The sequence below is a fragment of the Ylistrum balloti genome, unplaced genomic scaffold (genome assembly GCF_031769215.1).
Source record: "Ylistrum balloti isolate Yb309-2 unplaced genomic scaffold, AGI_CSIRO_Ybal_v1 Utg369596, whole genome shotgun sequence".
NCBI lineage: Eukaryota > Metazoa > Mollusca > Bivalvia > Pectinida > Pectinidae > Ylistrum > Ylistrum balloti.
The window spans coordinates 443994-466571 of NW_026781879.1; the positions used below are offsets into that span (position 1 = coordinate 443994).

At 35.0% G+C, this 22578-nt stretch overlaps 1 protein-coding gene across 1 annotated transcript; it reads left to right on the plus strand.

The window, feature by feature from the left end:
* Positions 1-3775: 3775 nt before the first annotated feature.
* On the plus strand, positions 3776-21225 carry LOC132545410 (agrin-like; the record flags this gene model as incomplete). The annotated part of the gene is made up of 13 exons (XM_060209104.1): positions 3776-3843; positions 4081-4206; positions 5582-5707; positions 7082-7207; positions 10083-10208; positions 11173-11289; positions 11527-11652; positions 14174-14290; positions 14528-14653; positions 16028-16153; positions 17174-17290; positions 20746-20862; positions 21100-21225. Coding segments are annotated over exons 1-13 (1544 nt in total), but the record flags the coding sequence as incomplete, so codon positions are not given.
* Positions 21226-22578: the final 1353 nt, after the last annotated feature.

Sequence of the window (22578 nt, forward strand, 5' to 3'; positions counted from 1 at the left end):
ATGTTGTCAAGTAATCAAGAAAAAAGTCCAATAGAAATGTAAAAATATTAAAAAATATAAATTTCTTATTAAATTACACGAATTATTTTCAATTACACAAGGACTACTTTAAACATTGGTAATGATGCATAGAACGTTTAGCAAAATACTGAATCTCAGGTGCGTTTATCTTTCGTGCTGATGGAAATGACATGCCCACTTTTATTCTGTTTGGTTCTCGGTTTCAGCGTATGGCAGGCCAGCGTGTAAATGTAGAAACAAACTTAGTTTGGTGTGCGGTGCTGATGAAAAGACGTACCAGAACGCGTGTTTCGCACGTTGCGCGTGAGTATATTTTGTGTTTATTTTTAGTGTCCTAATCTTTTGGTACATAATCAAATTCAAAGCCATCGTTTGCTTAGAAAGAGGAAATATACCATGTCAAATTAACATTGATTTAGGGGACGATATCGATCCTCTAGTTCATAATCAATATTTCTTAAACCATTACATATTCTTTAAGGAGAAATACATCACAGTTTAAACTATTAGCAGAATCTGACGAATTACCTGATAGACGTAGAGGAGACAAACTGATTAAATATTGGACTCGGACGGAAACGTTTGGACCACCTAATGAAATGATTAGAAATGCGAAGAATAAGGTTTTAGAGAACAATTCAAAACAAACAAAAATACCTATAGGGAATTCGATTTTGACAATATTCGGAATAGACGAAAAGTTTCAAATCAATACTCCTTGCTGCCTTGGCAGTTCTATAAACCTAGAATCAACACCCCTAAGGGATATCTATGGCAACCACAGAAGACATATAAAATGGTTATATACCACACTGATGATTCTAAAATTCCAACATCAGGTAAATTAGGAGTTTTTTCTTGATGAGAATACTTCAATTAGAATGTCTGACTATTGCACTCCTTATTCCTTGGAATTTATAAGTAAAGACTTACTGTTAAGATTAATAGACCAAACTGATAGGGAAGGCCTCCTCTCACATAGTTTCTAGGCACTACGATCTATAGGCACCGAAACAGCTCGAAGTTCGACATTATGTCCCTTACAACTACTCGTAGAGTAGAACTGTATATCCCTCTTTTTTCTCTCATATTTTGGAGTAGTATCATCGAATTAGGGTTTGAATTAAGATTCGACATGTCGGAATCTGTTTGAACGCCAACATAGTGGTCAGGTTATGATATATTACATGTAGGAATAAGACCAGTTCAAATAAGAAAATGTATATAATGCCAAACATAGGTTAGAATTCCCCATTGCTTTGGTACAAGAATCAACCTTGCAACAATTTTTAAAAATTTGAATTTGGAACCCTTTGGACCTTCCTACATCGTCTATGATTGTGTTTATATTTTCCAGGCGTATCCAGATAAAACACCTGGGTTCTTGCAGTGACGGACCAGGCCGCCGACCATGGTGTAGCAAGAGTTCCCCTCCTGTTTGTGGGAGGGACGGAAAGACATACATAAATGAATGTACCTTGAAAAGCGCGTAAGTGTCACTTCTTATAACAAAACATGTTCTAATTGTAAAAAGAATTCAAATATCAACTCTAAAATCTGCCAGACATAATTTGATAATGAATTATGACATCAACGCTGAAATCTACATAATTTGATAATGAATTATGACATCAACGCTGAAATCTACATAATTTGAATTGTTGATGAGTTAAGTCATCAATCTACAAGATATCATTTGTCAATGATTTCTAATATCACCGGTGAAATCTACAAGACATAATTTTTTTTTTTTTTTTTTTTTTTGTATTTGTAAAGTTTTGAAGTTCTAAAATATCCGTGTGTTATGAAGTAAAATGAAAAGGAAGAAAAATGAAATCGTTTTATCGTAATAAACTGTATCTTTAATGCAGTGGTGTTAAAAAGCTTCGAAATGGAAAATGTGGGACCAAGCCGAATATCTGTAAATGTCCCAGTAAACAGTCTCCAGTCTGCGGCAGTGATGGAATCACATATCGCAACATGTGTCACCTTAATTGTGCGTGAGTATCACTCAGGATAAAACGCACGAATTGATTTTACAATAGTAATAATGTTAATGATCAATTGTGTGATTGGCTCAGTTTGTGTTTCGTTACATTTTCTTGATTGAAGTAAAGTTATCAAATTATCTGATGGCCAGACAACACTTTGTATTTGTGCCATGATATATCTGCCTGTTCGTTGTGACGACGGGAAAACCTACTGCAACGAATGCGCAATTAAAGTGAGTGTAAGTACTCCGAAAAACGAACAAGAACCAAACGCACCCTTTTCATATCACAATATGATATACAATGTTTATCATTGAGATCACTACGACGACCGTAAGAAAGCTCGTCATCTCATATAATGATAAGGTACAGGGTATGATACGAGGGCTGATTGATAAGTTATGAGCCTCATATTTAAATGTTTGACTTTTGGGAGATATATTGCATTATTTTTTAACATAATCCCCTTCAATATCTATACACTTTCGCAAGCTATGTTTAAGGGCTCCAATGTCGCTTTTAAAGAGGTCCTTTTCTTGACCGTCAGACAATACTCCACTGTATGTAAGACGTCAGGAAGTAAGTAATTTTTCAATTTTGGAAGTAGATAATTGTCTGATGGAGCGAGATCAGACGAATAAGACGGCTGTCCAATCAATTCAAAGCCACTATTTGTAAAGGTAGCCATGGCAATGACAAACTTGTAAACAGGGGCATTATCTAAGTACAACGTATCTTGTTTGTATACGTACATATCATACCTTGCTTTTAATCTAAGGACTGGCGTAACGAAAGTATCAGATGGAGCGTGCCCGTCACCAACAACACCATGTCCTTGTCCCTTCATCTATCAACCAGTGTGTGGAGACGACGGGAAAACATACAGCAACGAATGCCAAATGAAGTGTTCGTAAGTGTTCCGTTCTGTCTGATACTGGACAGAACCGTTTATTTATAAAAAACTTCATGAAAAGTCAAATAACCGCGAAAACTGTATAATATTTTAAATGATATACTAATCTCATCGAATACGAAGTAAGCTCATTAGAAGTTCTTCCTTTCATATGACAAAGATATGCTTGATTATTATGATAAGTGATAAACTGATCAAGTGTTTTAGATTTTAATTGATTGCGTTTAATTTAAGGAGTGGCGTGACCAAAGTGTCGATGGAGAGTGAAAATTTGTCCCAGGATATATCTGCCCGTGTGTGGAGACGACGGGAAAACATATAGCAACGAATGTGAAATGAATTGTTCGTAATTTTAAATGATATACTGAAAATCTATATATCATCGAATACAAAGTAAGCTCATTAGAAGTTCTTCCTTTCATATGAAAAGATAAACAAAAAAGAAATATGAAGTGATAAATACTGGATCATTGTTTTGTTTGAGAAAGGTGAAAAAGTATATCTCTTATGATCAAAATGATATTCATGTATGAATGGGAGGTAAAATTGAAGAATGTTTTTGAATACCGTTATGTTGCTTTTGAAATTTATTATCGTATATGATAAAGATATGCTTGATTATTATAATAAGTGATAAACTGATAAAGTGTTTTAGATTTTAATTGATTGCGTTTAATCTCAAGGAGTGGCGTGACCAAATTCGTGAAATGATAATTCCATTATTGTCTTCAATACTAAAACCTCAGTTTGAAACGTGCAGTGTCGTGTCATGGCAACATTAGTTCCGCGTTTGTTTCATTTAGTATATTTCACATTCAAGGAGTGGCGTGACCAAACGTGTATTTGTACCATGATATACCTGCCCGTGTGTGGAGACGACGGGAAAACATACAGCAACGAATGCCAAATGAAGTGTTCGTAAGTGTTCCGTTCTGTCTGATACTAGACAGAACCGTTCATTTATCAAAAACTTCATGAAAAGTCAAATAACCGCGAAAACTGTATAATATTTTAAATGATATACTAATCTCATCGAATACGAAGTAAGCTCATTAGAAGTTCTTCCTTTCATATGATAAAGATATGCTTGATTATTATAATAAGTGATAAACTGATCAAGTGTTTTAGATTTTAATTGATTGCGTTTAATCTAAGGAGTGGCGTGACCAAAGTGTCCGATGGAGAGTGCCCGCCAACACCGTGTATTTGTCCCAGGATATATCTGCCCGTGTGTGGAGACGACGGGAAAACATATAGCAACGAATGTGAAATGAATTGTTCGTAAGTATTTCGTATATCTGATATTAGGTAGAACTCTTCATTCATCACATACTTCATAAAATGTCGAAAACAGTGAAAACTGTTCTATATATCAATCAAATAAAACGCTAATCTCACTCATTACGAAGCATGTTTTAATCTTAAAATATATTTAAATGACGTCAATATCATATCGACGAAAGTGGTCCAATGTCACAACAGTGATGTTTCGCCAATTGAACTCCATGATGAAATCAGATTGAACAAAAAAGAAACTTCGGTACTGGATATGATCAGTGTTAAGTTGATGAAAAGTCTAGATTTGGACAGATACTGGATCATTGTTTTGTTTGAGAAAGGTGAAAAAGTAATCATACCTTATTGAAATCTCAAAATGATATTCATGTATGAATGGGAGGTAAAATTGAAGAATGTTTTTGAAACCGTTATGTTGCTTTTGAAATTTATTATCGTATGAAGACGTTGAGTGTTGAAACTGAACATAACTTTACCAGTATGGTTTTCCTCTGGTGATCTCAAAGGATTGTACAAAAGATACACGAGGAAATAGTACATTTCAATACAAATTTGGGATCAGATACAACATAGCCTGAAGTGAATTAAATCGCATCATACATGTGTGTTATCTTTTACGGCTAATTGGTGACTATGGGTCTAACTTGTGTACATTTAGGAGGCGTCTGACGGAAATCCAGATTGGTCGAATCACTGTCAAAATATCGACGAGTAGGCAATAAACCCCAAATTTTATAAATGTGCATAGTGAATGGATGTGAGTGAATATATCTGGTACATATGTTTTCTATAAACTGGGCCACTTTCAAGTTCAATCGTGGCATGCTTTAATATGTTATATTACAGACAAATGATATGACAAAAGCACTAGACGATTCATTCGTGAAATGATAATTCCATTATTGTCTTCAATACTAAAACCTCAGTTTGAAACGTTAGCAGATGTCGTGTCTGTATGGCAACATTAGTTCCGCGTTTGTTTCATTTAGTATATTTCACATTCAAGGAGTGGCGTGACCAAAGTGTCCGATGGAGAGTGCCCGTGTATTTGTACCATGATATACCTGCCCGTGTGTGGAGACGACGGGAAAACATACAGCAACGAATGCCAAATGAAGTGTTCGTAAGTGTTCCGTTCTGTCTGATACTAGACAGAACCGTTCATTTATCAAAAACTTCATGAAAAGTCAAATAACCGCGAAAACTGTATAATATTTTAAATGATATACTAATCTCATCGAATACAAAGTAAGCTCATTAGAAGTTCTTCCTTTCATATGATAAAGATATGCTTGATTATTATAATAAGTGATAAACTGATCAAGTGTTTTAGATTTTAATTGATTGCGTTTAATCTAAGGAGTGGCGTGACCAAAGTGTCCGATGGAGAGTGCCCGCCAACACCGTGTATTTGTCCCAGGATATATCTGCCCGTGTGTGGAGACGACGGGAAAACATATAGCAACGAATGTGAAATGAATTGTTCGTAAGTATTTCGTATATCTGATATTAGGTAGAACTCTTCATTCATCACATACTTCATAAAATGTCGAAAACAGTGAAAACTGTTCTATATATCAATCAAATAAAACGCTAATCTCACTCATTACGAAGCATGTTTTAATCTTAAAATATATTTAAATGACGTCAATATCATATCGACGAAAGTGGTCCAATGTCACAACAGTGATGTTTCGCCAATTGAACTCCATGATGAAATCAGATTGAACAAAAAAGAAACTTCGGTACTGGATATGATCAGTGTTAAGTTGATGAAAATTCTAGATTTGGACAGATACTGGATCATTGTTTTGTTTGAGAAAGGTGAAAAAGTAATCATACCTTATTGAAATCTCAAAATGATATTCATGTATGAATGGGAGGTAAAATTGAAGAATGTTTTTGAAACCGTTATGTTGCTTTTGAAATTTATTATCGTATGAAGACGTTGAGTGTTGAAACTGAACATAACTTTACCAGTATGGTTTTCCTCTGGTGATCTCAAAGGATTGTACAAAAGATACACGAGGAAATAGTACATTTCAATACAAATTTGGGATCAGATACAACATAGCCTGAAGTGAATTAAATCGCATCATACATGTGTGTTATCTTTTACGGCTAATTGGTGACTATGGGTCTAACTTGTGTACATTTAGGAGGCGTCTGACGGAAATCCAGATTGGTCGAATCACTGTCAAAATATCGACGAGTAGGCAATAAACCCCAAATTTTATAAATGTGCATAGTGAATGGATGTGAGTGAATATATCTGGTACATATGTTTTCTATAAACTGGGCCACTTCAAGTTCAATCGTGGCATGCTTTAATATGTTATATTACAGACAAATGATATGACAAAAGCACTAGACGATTCATTCGTGAAATGATAATTCCATTATTGTCTTCAATACTAAAACCTCAGTTTGAAACGTTAGCAGATGTCGTGTCTGTATGGCAACATTAGTTCCGCGTTTGTTTCATTTAGTATATTTCACATTCAAGGAGTGGCGTGACCAAAGTGTCCGATGGAGAGTGCCCGTGTATTTGTACCATGATATACCTGCCCGTGTGTGGAGACGACGGGAAAACATACAGCAACGAATGCCAAATGAAGTGTTCGTAAGTGTTCCGTTCTGTCTGATACTAGACAGAACCGTTCATTTATCAAAAACTTCATGAAAAGTCAAATAACCGCGAAAACTGTATAATATTTTAAATGATATACTAATCTCATCGAATACAAAGTAAGCTCATTAGAAGTTCTTCCTTTCATATGATAAAGATATGCTTGATTATTATAATAAGTGATAAACTGATCAAGTGTTTTAGATTTTAATTGATTGCGTTTAATCTAAGGAGTGGCGTGACCAAAGTGTCCGATGGAGAGTGCCCGCCAACACCGTGTATTTGTCCCAGGATATATCTGCCCGTGTGTGGAGACGACGGGAAAACATATAGCAACGAATGTGAAATGAATTGTTCGTAAGTATTTCGTATATCTGATATTAGGTAGAACTCTTCATTCATCACATACTTCATAAAATGTCGAAAACAGTGAAAACTGTTCTATATATCAATCAAATAAAACGCTAATCTCACTCATTACGAAGCATGTTTTAATCTTAAAATATATTTAAATGACGTCAATATCATATCGACGAAAGTGGTCCAATGTCACAACAGTGATGTTTCGCCAATTGAACTCCATGATGAAATCAGATTGAACAAAAAAGAAACTTCGGTACTGGATATGATCAGTGTTAAGTTGATGAAAATTCTAGATTTGGACAGATACTGGATCATTGTTTTGTTTGAGAAAGGTGAAAAAGTAATCATACCTTATTGAAATCTCAAAATGATATTCATGTATGAATGGGAGGTAAAATTGAAGAATGTTTTTGAAACCGTTATGTTGCTTTTGAAATTTATTATCGTATGAAGACGTTGAGTGTTGAAACTGAACATAACTTTACCAGTATGGTTTTCCTCTGGTGATCTCAAAGGATTGTACAAAAGATACACGAGGAAATAGTACATTTCAATACAAATTTGGGATCAGATACAACATAGCCTGAAGTGAATTAAATCGCATCATACATGTGTGTTATCTTTTACGGCTAATTGGTGACTATGGGTCTAACTTGTGTACATTTAGGAGGCGTCTGACGGAAATCCAGATTGGTCGAATCACTGTCAAAATATCGACGAGTAGGCAATAAACCCCAAATTTTATAAATGTGCATAGTGAATGGATGTGAGTGAATATATCTGGTACATATGTTTTCTATGAACTGGGCCACTTCAAGTTCAATCGTGGCATGCTTTAATATGTTATATTACAGACAAATGATATGACAAAAGCACTAGACGATTCATTCGTGAAATGATAATTCCATTATTGTCTTCAATACTAAAACCTCAGTTTGAAACGTTAGCAGATGTCGTGTCTGTATGGCAACATTAGTTCCGCGTTTGTTTCATTTAGTATATTTCACATTCAAGGAGTGGCGTGACCAAAGTGTCCGATGGAGAGTGCCCGTGTATTTGTACCATGATATACCTGCCCGTGTGTGGAGACGACGGGAAAACATACAGCAACGAATGCCAAATGAAGTGTTCGTAAGTGTTCCGTTCTGTCTGATACTAGACAGAACCGTTCATTTATCAAAAACTTCATGAAAAGTCAAATAACCGCGAAAACTGTATAATATTTTAAATGATATACTAATCTCATCGAATACAAAGTAAGCTCATTAGAAGTTCTTCCTTTCATATGATAAAGATATGCTTGATTATTATAATAAGTGATAAACTGATCAAGTGTTTTAGATTTTAATTGATTGCGTTTAATCTAAGGAGTGGCGTGACCAAAGTGTCCGATGGAGAGTGCCCGCCAACACCGTGTATTTGTCCCAGGATATATCTGCCCGTGTGTGGAGACGACGGGAAAACATATAGCAACGAATGTGAAATGAATTGTTCGTAAGTATTTCGTATATCTGATATTAGGTAGAACTCTTCATTCATCACATACTTCATAAAATGTCGAAAACAGTGAAAACTGTTCTATATATCAATCAAATAAAACGCTAATCTCACTCATTACGAAGCATGTTTTAATCTTAAAATATATTTAAATGACGTCAATATCATATCGACGAAAGTGGTCCAATGTCACAACAGTGATGTTTCGCCAATTGAACTCCATGATGAAATCAGATTGAACAAAAAAGAAACTTCGGTACTGGATATGATCAGTGTTAAGTTGATGAAAATGTCTAGATTTGGACAGATACTGGATCATTGTTTTGTTTGAGAAAGGTGAAAAAGTAATCATACCTTATTGAAATCTCAAAATGATATTCATGTATGAATGGGAGGTAAAATTGAAGAATGTTTTTGAAACCGTTATGTTGCTTTTGAAATTTATTATCGTATGAAGACGTTGAGTGTTGAAACTGAACATAACTTTACCAGTATGGTTTTCCTCTGGTGATCTCAAAGGATTGTACAAAAGATACACGAGGAAATAGTACATTTCAATACAAATTTGGGATCAGATACAACATAGCCTGAAGTGAATTAAATCGCATCATACATGTGTGTTATCTTTTACGGCTAATTGGTGACTATGGGTCTAACTTGTGTACATTTAGGAGGCGTCTGACGGAAATCCAGATTGGTCGAATCACTGTCAAAATATCGACGAGTAGGCAATAAACCCCAAATTTTATAAATGTGCATAGTGAATGGATGTGAGTGAATATATCTGGTACATATGTTTTCTATGAACTGGGCCACTTCAAGTTCAATCGTGGCATGCTTTAATATGTTATATTACAGACAAATGATATGACAAAAGCACTAGACGATTCATTCGTGAAATGATAATTCCATTATTGTCTTCAATACTAAAACCTCAGTTTGAAACGTTAGCAGATGTCGTGTCTGTATGGCAACATTAGTTCCGCGTTTGTTTCATTTAGTATATTTCACATTCAAGGAGTGGCGTGACCAAAGTGTCCGATGGAGAGTGCCCGTGTATTTGTACCATGATATACCTGCCCGTGTGTGGAGACGACGGGAAAACATACAGCAACGAATGCCAAATGAAGTGTTCGTAAGTGTTCCGTTCTGTCTGATACTAGACAGAACCGTTCATTTATCAAAAACTTCATGAAAAGTCAAATAACCGCGAAAACTGTATAATATTTTAAATGATATACTAATCTCATCGAATACAAAGTAAGCTCATTAGAAGTTCTTCCTTTCATATGATAAAGATATGCTTGATTATTATAATAAGTGATAAACTGATCAAGTGTTTTAGATTTTAATTGATTGCGTTTAATCTAAGGAGTGGCGTGACCAAAGTGTCCGATGGAGAGTGCCCGCCAACACCGTGTATTTGTCCCAGGATATATCTGCCCGTGTGTGGAGACGACGGGAAAACATATAGCAACGAATGTGAAATGAATTGTTCGTAAGTATTTCGTATATCTGATATTAGGTAGAACTCTTCATTCATCACATACTTCATAAAATGTCGAAAACAGTGAAAACTGTTCTATATATCAATCAAATAAAACGCTAATCTCACTCATTACGAAGCATGTTTTAATCTTAAAATATATTTAAATGACGTCAATATCATATCGACGAAAGTGGTCCAATGTCACAACAGTGATGTTTCGCCAATTGAACTCCATGATGAAATCAGATTGAACAAAAAAGAAACTTCGGTACTGGATATGATCAGTGTTAAGTTGATGAAAATTCTAGATTTGGACAGATACTGGATCATTGTTTTGTTTGAGAAAGGTGAAAAAGTAATCATACCTTATTGAAATCTCAAAATGATATTCATGTATGAATGGGAGGTAAAATTGAAGAATGTTTTTGAAACCGTTATGTTGCTTTTGAAATTTATTATCGTATGAAGACGTTGAGTGTTGAAACTGAACATAACTTTACCAGTATGGTTTTCCTCTGGTGATCTCAAAGGATTGTACAAAAGATACACGAGGAAATAGTACATTTCAATACAAATTTGGGATCAGATACAACATAGCCTGAAGTGAATTAAATCGCATCATACATGTGTGTTATCTTTTACGGCTAATTGGTGACTATGGGTCTAACTTGTGTACATTTAGGAGGCGTCTGACGGAAATCCAGATTGGTCGAATCACTGTCAAAATATCGACGAGTAGGCAATAAACCCCAAATTTTATAAATGTGCATAGTGAATGGATGTGAGTGAATATATCTGGTACATATGTTTTCTATGAACTGGGCCACTTCAAGTTCAATCGTGGCATGCTTTAATATGTTATATTACAGACAAATGATATGACAGAAGCACTAGACGATTCATTCGTGAAATGATAATTCCATTATTAACATTAGTTCCGCGTTTGTTTCATTTAGTATATTTCACATTCAAGGAGTGGCGTGACCAAAGTGTCCGATGGAGAGTGCCCGTGTATTTGTACCATGATATACCTGCCCGTGTGTGGAGACGACGGGAAAACATACAGCAACGAATGCCAAATGAAGTGTTCGTAAGTGTTCCGTTCTGTCTGATACTAGACAGAACCGTTCATTTATCAAAAACTTCATGAAAAGTCAAATAACCGCGAAAACTGTATAATATTTTAAATGATATACTAATCTCATCGAATACAAAGTAAGCTCATTAGAAGTTCTTCCTTTCATATGATAAAGATATGCTTGATTATTATAATAAGTGATAAACTGATCAAGTGTTTTAGATTTTAATTGATTGCGTTTAATCTAAGGAGTGGCGTGACCAAAGTGTCCGATGGAGAGTGCCCGCCAACACCGTGTATTTGTCCCAGGATATATCTGCCCGTGTGTGGAGACGACGGGAAAACATATAGCAACGAATGTGAAATGAATTGTTCGTAAGTATTTCGTATATCTGATATTAGGTAGAACTCTTCATTCATCACATACTTCATAAAATGTCGAAAACAGTGAAAACTGTTCTATATATCAATCAAATAAAACGCTAATCTCACTCATTACGAAGCATGTTTTAATCTTAAAATATATTTAAATGACGTCAATATCATATCGACGAAAGTGGTCCAATGTCACAACAGTGATGTTTCGCCAATTGAACTCCATGATGAAATCAGATTGAACAAAAAAGAAACTTCGGTACTGGATATGATCAGTGTTAAGTTGATGAAAATGTCTAGATTTGGACAGATACTGGATCATTGTTTTGTTTGAGAAAGGTGAAAAAGTAATCATACCTTATTGAAATCTCAAAATGATATTCATGTATGAATGGGAGGTAAAATTGAAGAATGTTTTTGAAACCGTTATGTTGCTTTTGAAATTTATTATCGTATGAAGACGTTGAGTGTTGAAACTGAACATAACTTTACCAGTATGGTTTTCCTCTGGTGATCTCAAAGGATTGTACAAAAGATACACGAGGAAATAGTACATTTCAATACAAATTTGGGATCAGATACAACATAGCCTGAAGTGAATTAAATCGCATCATACATGTGTGTTATCTTTTACGGCTAATTGGTGACTATGGGTCTAACTTGTGTACATTTAGGAGGCGTCTGACGGAAATCCAGATTGGTCGAATCACTGTCAAAATATCGACGAGTAGGCAATAAACCCCAAATTTTATAAATGTGCATAGTGAATGGATGTGAGTGAATATATCTGGTACATATGTTTTCTATAAACTGGGCCACTTCAAGTTCAATCGTGGCATGCTTTAATATGTTATATTACAGACAAATGATATGACAAAAGCACTAGACGATTCATTCGTGAAATGATAATTCCATTATTGTCTTCAATACTAAAACCTCAGTTTGAAACGTTAGCAGATGTCGTGTCTGTATGGCAACATTAGTTCCGCGTTTGTTTCATTTAGTATATTTCACATTCAAGGAGTGGCGTGACCAAAGTGTCCGATGGAGAGTGCCCGTGTATTTGTACCATGATATACCTGCCCGTGTGTGGAGACGACGGGAAAACATACAGCAACGAATGCCAAATGAAGTGTTCGTAAGTGTTCCGTTCTGTCTGATACTAGACAGAACCGTTCATTTATCAAAAACTTCATGAAAAGTCAAATAACCGCGAAAACTGTATAATATTTTAAATGATATACTAATCTCATCGAATACAAAGTAAGCTCATTAGAAGTTCTTCCTTTCATATGATAAAGATATGCTTGATTATTATAATAAGTGATAAACTGATCAAGTGTTTTAGATTTTAATTGATTGCGTTTAATCTAAGGAGTGGCGTGACCAAAGTGTCCGATGGAGAGTGCCCGCCAACACCGTGTATTTGTCCCAGGATATATCTGCCCGTGTGTGGAGACGACGGGAAATCATATAGCAACGAATGTGAAATGAATTGTTCGTAAGTATTTCGTATATCTGATATTAGGTAGAACTCTTCATTCATCACATACTTCATAAAATGTCGAAAACAGTGAAAACTGTTCTATATATCAATCAAATAAAACGCTAATCTCACTCATTACGAAGCATGTTTTAATCTTAAAATATATTTAAATGACGTCAATATCATATCGACGAAAGTGGTCCAATGTCACAACAGTGATGTTTCGCCAATTGAACTCCATGATGAAATCAGATTGAACAAAAAAGAAACTTCGGTACTGGATATGATCAGTGTTAAGTTGATGAAAATTCTAGATTTGGACAGATACTGGATCATTGTTTTGTTTGAGAAAGGTGAAAAAGTAATCATACCTTATTGAAATCTCAAAATGATATTCATGTATGAATGGGAGGTAAAATTGAAGAATGTTTTTGAAACCGTTATGTTGCTTTTGAAATTTATTATCGTATGAAGACGTTGAGTGTTGAAACTGAACATAACTTTACCAGTATGGTTTTCCTCTGGTGATCTCAAAGGATTGTACAAAAGATACACGAGGAAATAGTACATTTCAATACAAATTTGGGATCAGATACAACATAGCCTGAAGTGAATTAAATCGCATCATACATGTGTGTTATCTTTTACGGCTAATTGGTGACTATGGGTCTAACTTGTGTACATTTAGGAGGCGTCTGACGGAAATCCAGATTGGTCGAATCACTGTCAAAATATCGACGAGTAGGCAATAAACCCCAAATTTTATAAATGTGCATAGTGAATGGATGTGAGTGAATATATCTGGTACATATGTTTTCTATGAACTGGGCCACTTCAAGTTCAATCGTGGCATGCTTTAATATGTTATATTACAGACAAATGATATGACAAAAGCACTAGACGATTCATTCGTGAAATGATAATTCCATTATTGTCTTCAATACTAAAACCTCAGTTTGAAACGTTAGCAGATGTCGTGTCTGTATGGCAACATTAGTTCCGCGTTTGTTTCATTTAGTATATTTCACATTCAAGGAGTGGCGTGACCAAAGTGTCCGATGGAGAGTGCCCGTGTATTTGTACCATGATATACCTGCCCGTGTGTGGAGACGACGGGAAAACATACAGCAACGAATGCCAAATGAAGTGTTCGTAAGTGTTCCGTTCTGTCTGATACTAGACAGAACCGTTCATTTATCAAAAACTTCATGAAAAGTCAAATAACCGCGAAAACTGTATAATATTTTAAATGATATACTAATCTCATCGAATACAAAGTAAGCTCATTAGAAGTTCTTCCTTTCATATGATAAAGATATGCTTGATTATTATAATAAGTGATAAACTGATCAAGTGTTTTAGATTTTAATTGATTGCGTTTAATCTAAGGAGTGGCGTGACCAAAGTGTCCGATGGAGAGTGCCCGCCAACACCGTGTATTTGTCCCAGGATATATCTGCCCGTGTGTGGAGACGACGGGAAAACATATAGCAACGAATGTGAAATGAATTGTTCGTAAGTATTTCGTATATCTGATATTAGGTAGAACTCTTCATTCATCACATACTTCATAAAATGTCGAAAACAGTGAAAACTGTTCTATATATCAATCAAATAAAACGCTAATCTCACTCATTACGAAGCATGTTTTAATCTTAAAATATATTTAAATGACGTCAATATCATATCGACGAAAGTGGTCCAATGTCACAACAGTGATGTTTCGCCAATTGAACTCCATGATGAAATCAGATTGAACAAAAAAGAAACTTCGGTACTGGATATGATCAGTGTTAAGTTGATGAAAAGTCTAGATTTGGACAGATACTGGATCATTGTTTTGTTTGAGAAAGGTGAAAAAGTAATCATACCTTATTGAAATCTCAAAATGATATTCATGTATGAATGGGAGGTAAAATTGAAGAATGTTTTTGAAACCGTTATGTTGCTTTTGAAATTTATTATCGTATGAAGACGTTGAGTGTTGAAACTGAACATAACTTTACCAGTATGGTTTTCCTCTGGTGATCTCAAAGGATTGTACAAAAGATACACGAGGAAATAGTACATTTCAATACAAATTTGGGATCAGATACAACATAGCCTGAAGTGAATTAAATCGCATCATACATGTGTGTTATCTTTTACGGCTAATTGGTGACTATGGGTCTAACTTGTGTACATTTAGGAGGCGTCTGACGGAAATCCAGATTGGTCGAATCACTGTCAAAATATCGACGAGTAGGCAATAAACCCCAAATTTTATAAATGTGCATAGTGAATGGATGTGAGTGAATATATCTGGTACATATGTTTTCTATGAACTGGGCCACTTCAAGTTCAATCGTGGCATGCTTTAATATGTTATATTACAGACAAATGATATGACAAAAGCACTAGACGATTCATTCGTGAAATGATAATTCCATTATTGTCTTCAATACTAAAACCTCAGTTTGAAACGTTAGCAGATGTCGTGTCTGTATGGCAACATTAGTTCCGCGTTTGTTTCATTTAGTATATTTCACATTCAAGGAGTGGCGTGACCAAAGTGTCCGATGGAGAGTGCCCGTGTATTTGTACCATGATATACCTGCCCGTGTGTGGAGACGACGGGAAAACATACAGCAACGAATGCCAAATGAAGTGTTCGTAAGTGTTCCGTTCTGTCTGATACTAGACAGAACCGTTCATTTATCAAAAACTTCATGAAAAGTCAAATAACCGCGAAAACTGTATAATATTTTAAATGATATACTAATCTCATCGAATACAAAGTAAGCTCATTAGAAGTTCTTCCTTTCATATGATAAAGATATGCTTGATTATTATAATAAGTGATAAACTGATCAAGTGTTTTAGATTTTAATTGATTGCGTTTAATCTAAGGAGTGGCGTGACCAAAGTGTCCGATGGAGAGTGCCCGCCAACACCGTGTATTTGTCCCAGGATATATCTGCCCGTGTGTGGAGACGACGGGAAAACATATAGCAACGAATGTGAAATGAATTGTTCGTAAGTATTTCGTATATCTGATATTAGGTAGAACTCTTCATTCATCACATACTTCATAAAATGTCGAAAACAGTGAAAACTGTTCTATATATCAATCAAATAAAACGCTAATCTCACTCATTACGAAGCATGTTTTAATCTTAAAATATATTTAAATGACGTCAATATCATATCGACGAAAGTGGTCCAATGTCACAACAGTGATGTTTCGCCAATTGAACTCCATGATGAAATCAGATTGAACAAAAAAGAAACTTCGGTACTGGATATGATCAGTGTTAAGTTGATGAAAAGTCTAGATTTGGACAGATACTGGATCATTGTTTTGTTTGAGAAAGGTGAAAAAGTAATCATACCTTATTGAAATCTCAAAATGATATTCATGTATGAATGGGAGGTAAAATTGAAGAATGTTTTTGAAACCGTTATGTTGCTTTTGAAATTTATTATCGTATGAAGACGTTGAGTGTTGAAACTGAACATAACTTTACCAGTATGGTTTTCCTCTGGTGATCTCAAAGGATTGTACAAAAGATACACGAGGAAATAGTACATTTCAATACAAATTTGGGATCAGATACAACATAGCCTGAAGTGAATTAAATCGCATCATACATGTGTGTTATCTTTTACGGCTAATTGGTGACTATGGGTCTAACTTGTGTACATTTAGGAGGCGTCTGACGGAAATCCAGATTGGTCGAATCACTGTCAAAATATCGACGAGTAGGCAATAAACCCCAAATTTTATAAATGTGCATAGTGAATGGATGTGAGTGAATATATCTGGTACATATGTTTTCTATGAACTGGGCCACTTCAAGTTCAATCGTGGCATGCTTTAATATGTTATATTACAGACAAATGATATGACAAAAGCACTAGACGATTCATTCGTGAAATGATAATTCCATTATTGTCTTCAATACTAAAACCTCAGTTTGAAACGTTAGCAGATGTCGTGTCTGTATGGCAACATTAGTTCCGCGTTTGTTTCATTTAGTATATTTCACATTCAAGGAGTGGCGTGACCAAAGTGTCCGATGGAGAGTGCCCGTGTATTTGTACCATGATATACCTGCCCGTGTGTGGAGACGACGGGAAAACATACAGCAACGAATGCCAAATGAAGTGTTCGTAAGTGTTCCGTTCTGTCTGATACTAGACAGAACCGTTCATTTATCAAAAACTTCATGAAAAGTCAAATAACCGCGAAAACTGTATAATATTTTAAATGATATACTAATCTCATCGAATACAAAGTAAGCTCATTAGAAGTTCTTCCTTTCATATGATAAAGATATGCTTGATTATTATAATAAGTGATAAACTGATCAAGTGTTTTAGATTTTAATTGATTGCGTTTAATCTAAGGAGTGGCGTGACCAAAGTGTCCGATGGAGAGTGCCCGCCAACACCGTGTATTTGTCCCAGGATATATCTGCCCGTGTGTGGAGACGACGGGAAACATAACATATAGCAACGAATGTGAAATGAATTGTTCGTAAGTATTTCGTATATCTGATATTAGGTAGAACTCTTCATTCATCACATACTTCATAAAATGTCGAAAACAGTGAAAACTGTTCTATATATCAATCAAATAAAACGCTAATCTCACTCATTACGAAGCATGTTTTAATCTTAAAATATATTTAAATGACGTCAATATCATATCGACGAAAGTGGTCCAATGTCACAACAGTGATGTTTCGCCAATTGAACTCCATGATGAAATCAGATTGAACAAAAAAGAAACTTCGGTACTGGATATGATCAGTGTTAAGTTGATGAAAAGTCTAGATTTGGACAGATACTGGATCATTGTTTTGTTTGAGAAAGGTGAAAAAGTAATCATACCTTATTGAAATCTCAAAATGATATTCATGTATGAATGGGAGGTAAAATTGAAGAATGTTTTTGAAACCGTTATGTTGCTTTTGAAATTTATTATCGTATGAAGACGTTGAGTGTTGAAACTGAACATAACTTTACCAGTATGGTTTTCCTCTGGTGATCTCAAAGGATTGTACAAAAGATACACGAGGAAATAGTACATTTCAATACAAATTTGGGATCAGATACAACATAGCCTGAAGTGAATTAAATCGCATCATACATGTGTGTTATCTTTTACGGCTAATTGGTGACTATGGGTCTAACTTGTGTACATTTAGGAGGCGTGTCTTACCCATATTAAGTACGATGAAATCCAGAGAAAACACCAAGTACAACAAAGTCAAATACAAGCAAAATTTACGAATAATGTAAACACAAGTAAAATAATATATAAATCATCAAAATCTTAATTAAGTCTGGGAAGACAACAATACTGCATAGGAATATAATTAAAGCAATCTCACACAAATTCTACACAAAAATCAACAAAAATGTTAGTAATTTAACATGAAACACGGAATAATCAATCACAAACTCACAAACCCTATCATACACGTCATATGTCAACAAATGTCTGGATGGAAAGAAAAAGGAAAAAGAACACAGCAAGATATAAGGATACCAATAGAATCAACTTAATGCTAGAGGAGGATATCACACTGAGAGTAATTTATGCAAAAAACAAAAACATAAGTATGCTCCAAAAATAATGCAGGGCACAAAAATAATGTGAAAACACCACAAATGCCAATCACCAGTAAATAAATACCAATAGAGTAAATAAATAATTAAATCAATACTAGTATTGCAATAAATCAAATCTGGTATGAAAAAGAAATACTCATTCACTGGAAATTACAAAATGTAAACAAGCACTTTGCTAACCGGAACAGGAAAAAGATAAACCGGATGTGGGCACAGGGGTCAAGGTAATTCCCCACAAACGGTAATATTATGCACTCTCTTTGTAAGAACTAGATTTTCTTCAAAAAAAACAAATACATTATAAGTTCAACTACAAATACACATGCAAAACAAATACTTATAATAATAATAATAAAGTCTATAAAATGTCACAGCAAGAAATCTTTATATTGAAATTGTCCGTTCACTGGGTGGTGATAACGTTAGCAGATGTCGTGTCTGTATGGCAACATTAGTTCCGCGTTTGTTTCATTTAGTATATTTCACATTCAAGGAGTGGCGTGACCAAAGTCGATGGAGAGTGCCCGTGTATTTGTACCATGATATACCTGCCCGTGTGTGGAGACGACGGGAAAACATACAGCAACGAATGCCAAATGAAGTGTTCGTAAGTGTTCCGTTCTGTCTGATACTAGACAGAACCGTTCATTTATCAAAAACTTCATGAAAAGTCAAATAACCGCGAAAACTGTATAATATTTTAAATGATATACTAATCTCATCGAATACAAAGTAAGCTCATTAGAAGTTCTTCCTTTCATATGATAAAGATATGCTTGATTATTATAATAAGTGATAAACTGATCAAGTGTTTTAGATTTTAATTGATTGCGTTTAATCTAAGGAGTGGCGTGACCAAAGTGTCCGATGGAGAGTGCCCGCCAACACCGTGTATTTGTCCCAGGATATATCTGCCCGTGTGTGGAGACGACGGGAAAACATATAGCAACGAATGTGAAATGAATTGTTCGTAAGTATTTCGTATATCTGATATTAGGTAGAACTCTTCATTCATCACATACTTCATAAAATGTCGAAAACAGTGAAAACTGTTCTATATATCAATCAAATAAAACGCTAATCTCACTCATTACGAAGCATGTTTTAATCTTAAAATATATTTAAATGACGTCAATATCATATCGACGAAAGTGGTCCAATGTCACAACAGTGATGTTTCGCCAATTGAACTCCATGATGAAATCAGATTGAACAAAAAAGAAACTTCGGTACTGGATATGATCAGTGTTAAGTTGATGAAAAGTCTAGATTTGGACAGATACTGGATCATTGTTTTGTTTGAGAAAGGTGAAAAAGTAATCATACCTTATTGAAATCAAAATGATATTCATGTATGAATGGGAGGTAAAATTGAAGAATGTTTTTGAAACCGTTATGTTGCTTTTGAAATTTATTATCGTATGAAGACGTTGAGTGTTGAAACTGAACATAACTTTACCAGTATGGTTTTCCTCTGCTGATCTCAAAGGATTGTACAAAAGATACACGAGGAAATAGTACATTTCAATACAAATTTGGGATCAGATACAACATAGCCTAAAGTGAATTAAATCGCATCATACATGTGTGTTATCTTTTACGGCTAATTGGTGACTATGGGTCTAACTTGTGTACATTTAGGAGGCGTCTGACGGAAATCCAGATTGGTCGAATCACTGTCAAAATATCGACGAGTAGGCAATAAACCCCAAATTTTATAAATGTGCATAGTGAATGGATGTGAGTGAATATATCTGGTACATATGTTTTCTATGAACTGGGCCACTTTAAGTTCAATCGTGGCATGCTTGATTATGTTATATTACAGACAAATGATATGACAGAAGCACTAGACGATTCATTCGTGAAATGATAATTCCATTATTGTCTTCAATACTAAAACCTCAGTTTGAAACGTTAGCAGATGTCGTGTCTGTATGGCAACATTAGTTCCGCGTTTGTTTCATTTAGTATATTTCACATTCAAGGAGTGGCGTGACCAAAGTGTCCGATGGAGAGTGCCCGTGTATTTGTACCATGATATACCTGCCCGTGTGTGGAGACGACGGGAAAACATACAGCAACGAATGCCAAATGAAGTGTTCGTAAGTGTTCCGTTCTGTCTGATACTAGACAGAACCGTTCATTTATCAAAAACTTCATGAAAAGTCAAATAACCGCGAAAACTGTATAATATTTTAAATGATATACTAATCTCATCGAATACAAAGTAAGCTCATTAGAAGTTCTTCCTTTCATATGATAAAGATATGCTTGATTATTATAATAAGTGATAAACTGATCAAGTGTTTTAGATTTTAATTGATTGCGTTTAATCTAAGGAGTGGCGTGACCAAAGTGTCCGATGGAGAGTGCCCGCCAACACCGTGTATTTGTCCCAGGATATATCTGCCCGTGTGTGGAGACGACGGGAAAACATATAGCAACGAATGTGAAATGAATTGTTCGTAAGTATTTCGTATATCTGATATTAGGTAGAACTCTTCATTCATCACATACTTCATAAAATGTCGAAAACAGTGAAAACTGTTCTATATATCAATCAAATAAAACGCTAATCTCACTCATTACGAAGCATGTTTTAATCTTAAAATATATTTAAATGACGTCAATATCATATCGACGAAAGTGGTCCAATGTCACAACAGTGATGTTTCGCCAATTGAACTCCATGATGAAATCAGATTGAACAAAAAAGAAACTTCGGTACTGGATATGATCAGTGTTAAGTTGATGAAAAGTCTAGATTTGGACAGATACTGGATCATTGTTTTGTTTGAGAAAGGTGAAAAAGTAATCATACCTTATTGAAATCTCAAAATGATATTCATGTATGAATGGGAGGTAAAATTGAAGAATGTTTTTGAAACCGTTATGTTGCTTTTGAAATTTATTATCGTATGAAGACGTTGAGTGTTGAAACTGAACATAACTTTACCAGTATGGTTTTCCTCTGCTGATCTCAAAGGATTGTACAAAAGATACACGAGGAAATAGTACATTTCAATACAAATTTGGGATCAGATACAACATAGCCTAAAGTGAATTAAATCGCATCATACATGTGTGTTATCTTTTACGGCTAATTGGTGACTATGGGTCTAACTTGTGTACATTTAGGAGGCGTCTGACGGAAATCCAGATTGGTCGAATCACTGTCAAAATATCGACGAGTAGGCAATAAACCCCAAATTTTATAAATGTGCATAGTGAATGGATGTGAGTGAATATATCTGGTACATATGTTTTCTATAAACTGGGCCACTTTAAGTTCAATCGTGGCATGCTTGATTATGTTATATTACAAATGATATGACAGAAGCACTAGACGATTCATTCGTGAAATGATAATTCCATTATTGTCTTCAATACTAAAACCTCAGTTTGAAACGTTAGCAGATGTCGTGTCTGTATGGCAACATTAGTTCCGCGTTTGTTTCATTTAGTATATTTCACATTCAAGGAGTGGCGTGACCAAAGTGTCCGATGGAGAGTGCCCGTGTATTTGTACCATGATATACCTGCCCGTGTGTGGAGACGACGGGAAAACATACAGCAACGAATGCCAAATGAAGTGTTCGTAAGTGTTCCGTTCTGTCTGATACTAGACAGAACCGTTCATTTATCAAAAACTTCATGAAAAGTCAAATAACCGCGAAAACTGTATAATATTTTAAATGATATACTAATCTCATCGAATACGAAGTAAGCTCATTAGAAGTTCTTCCTTTCATATGATAAAGATATGCTTGATTATTATAATTAATCTAAGGAGTGGCGTGACCAAAGTGTCCGATGGA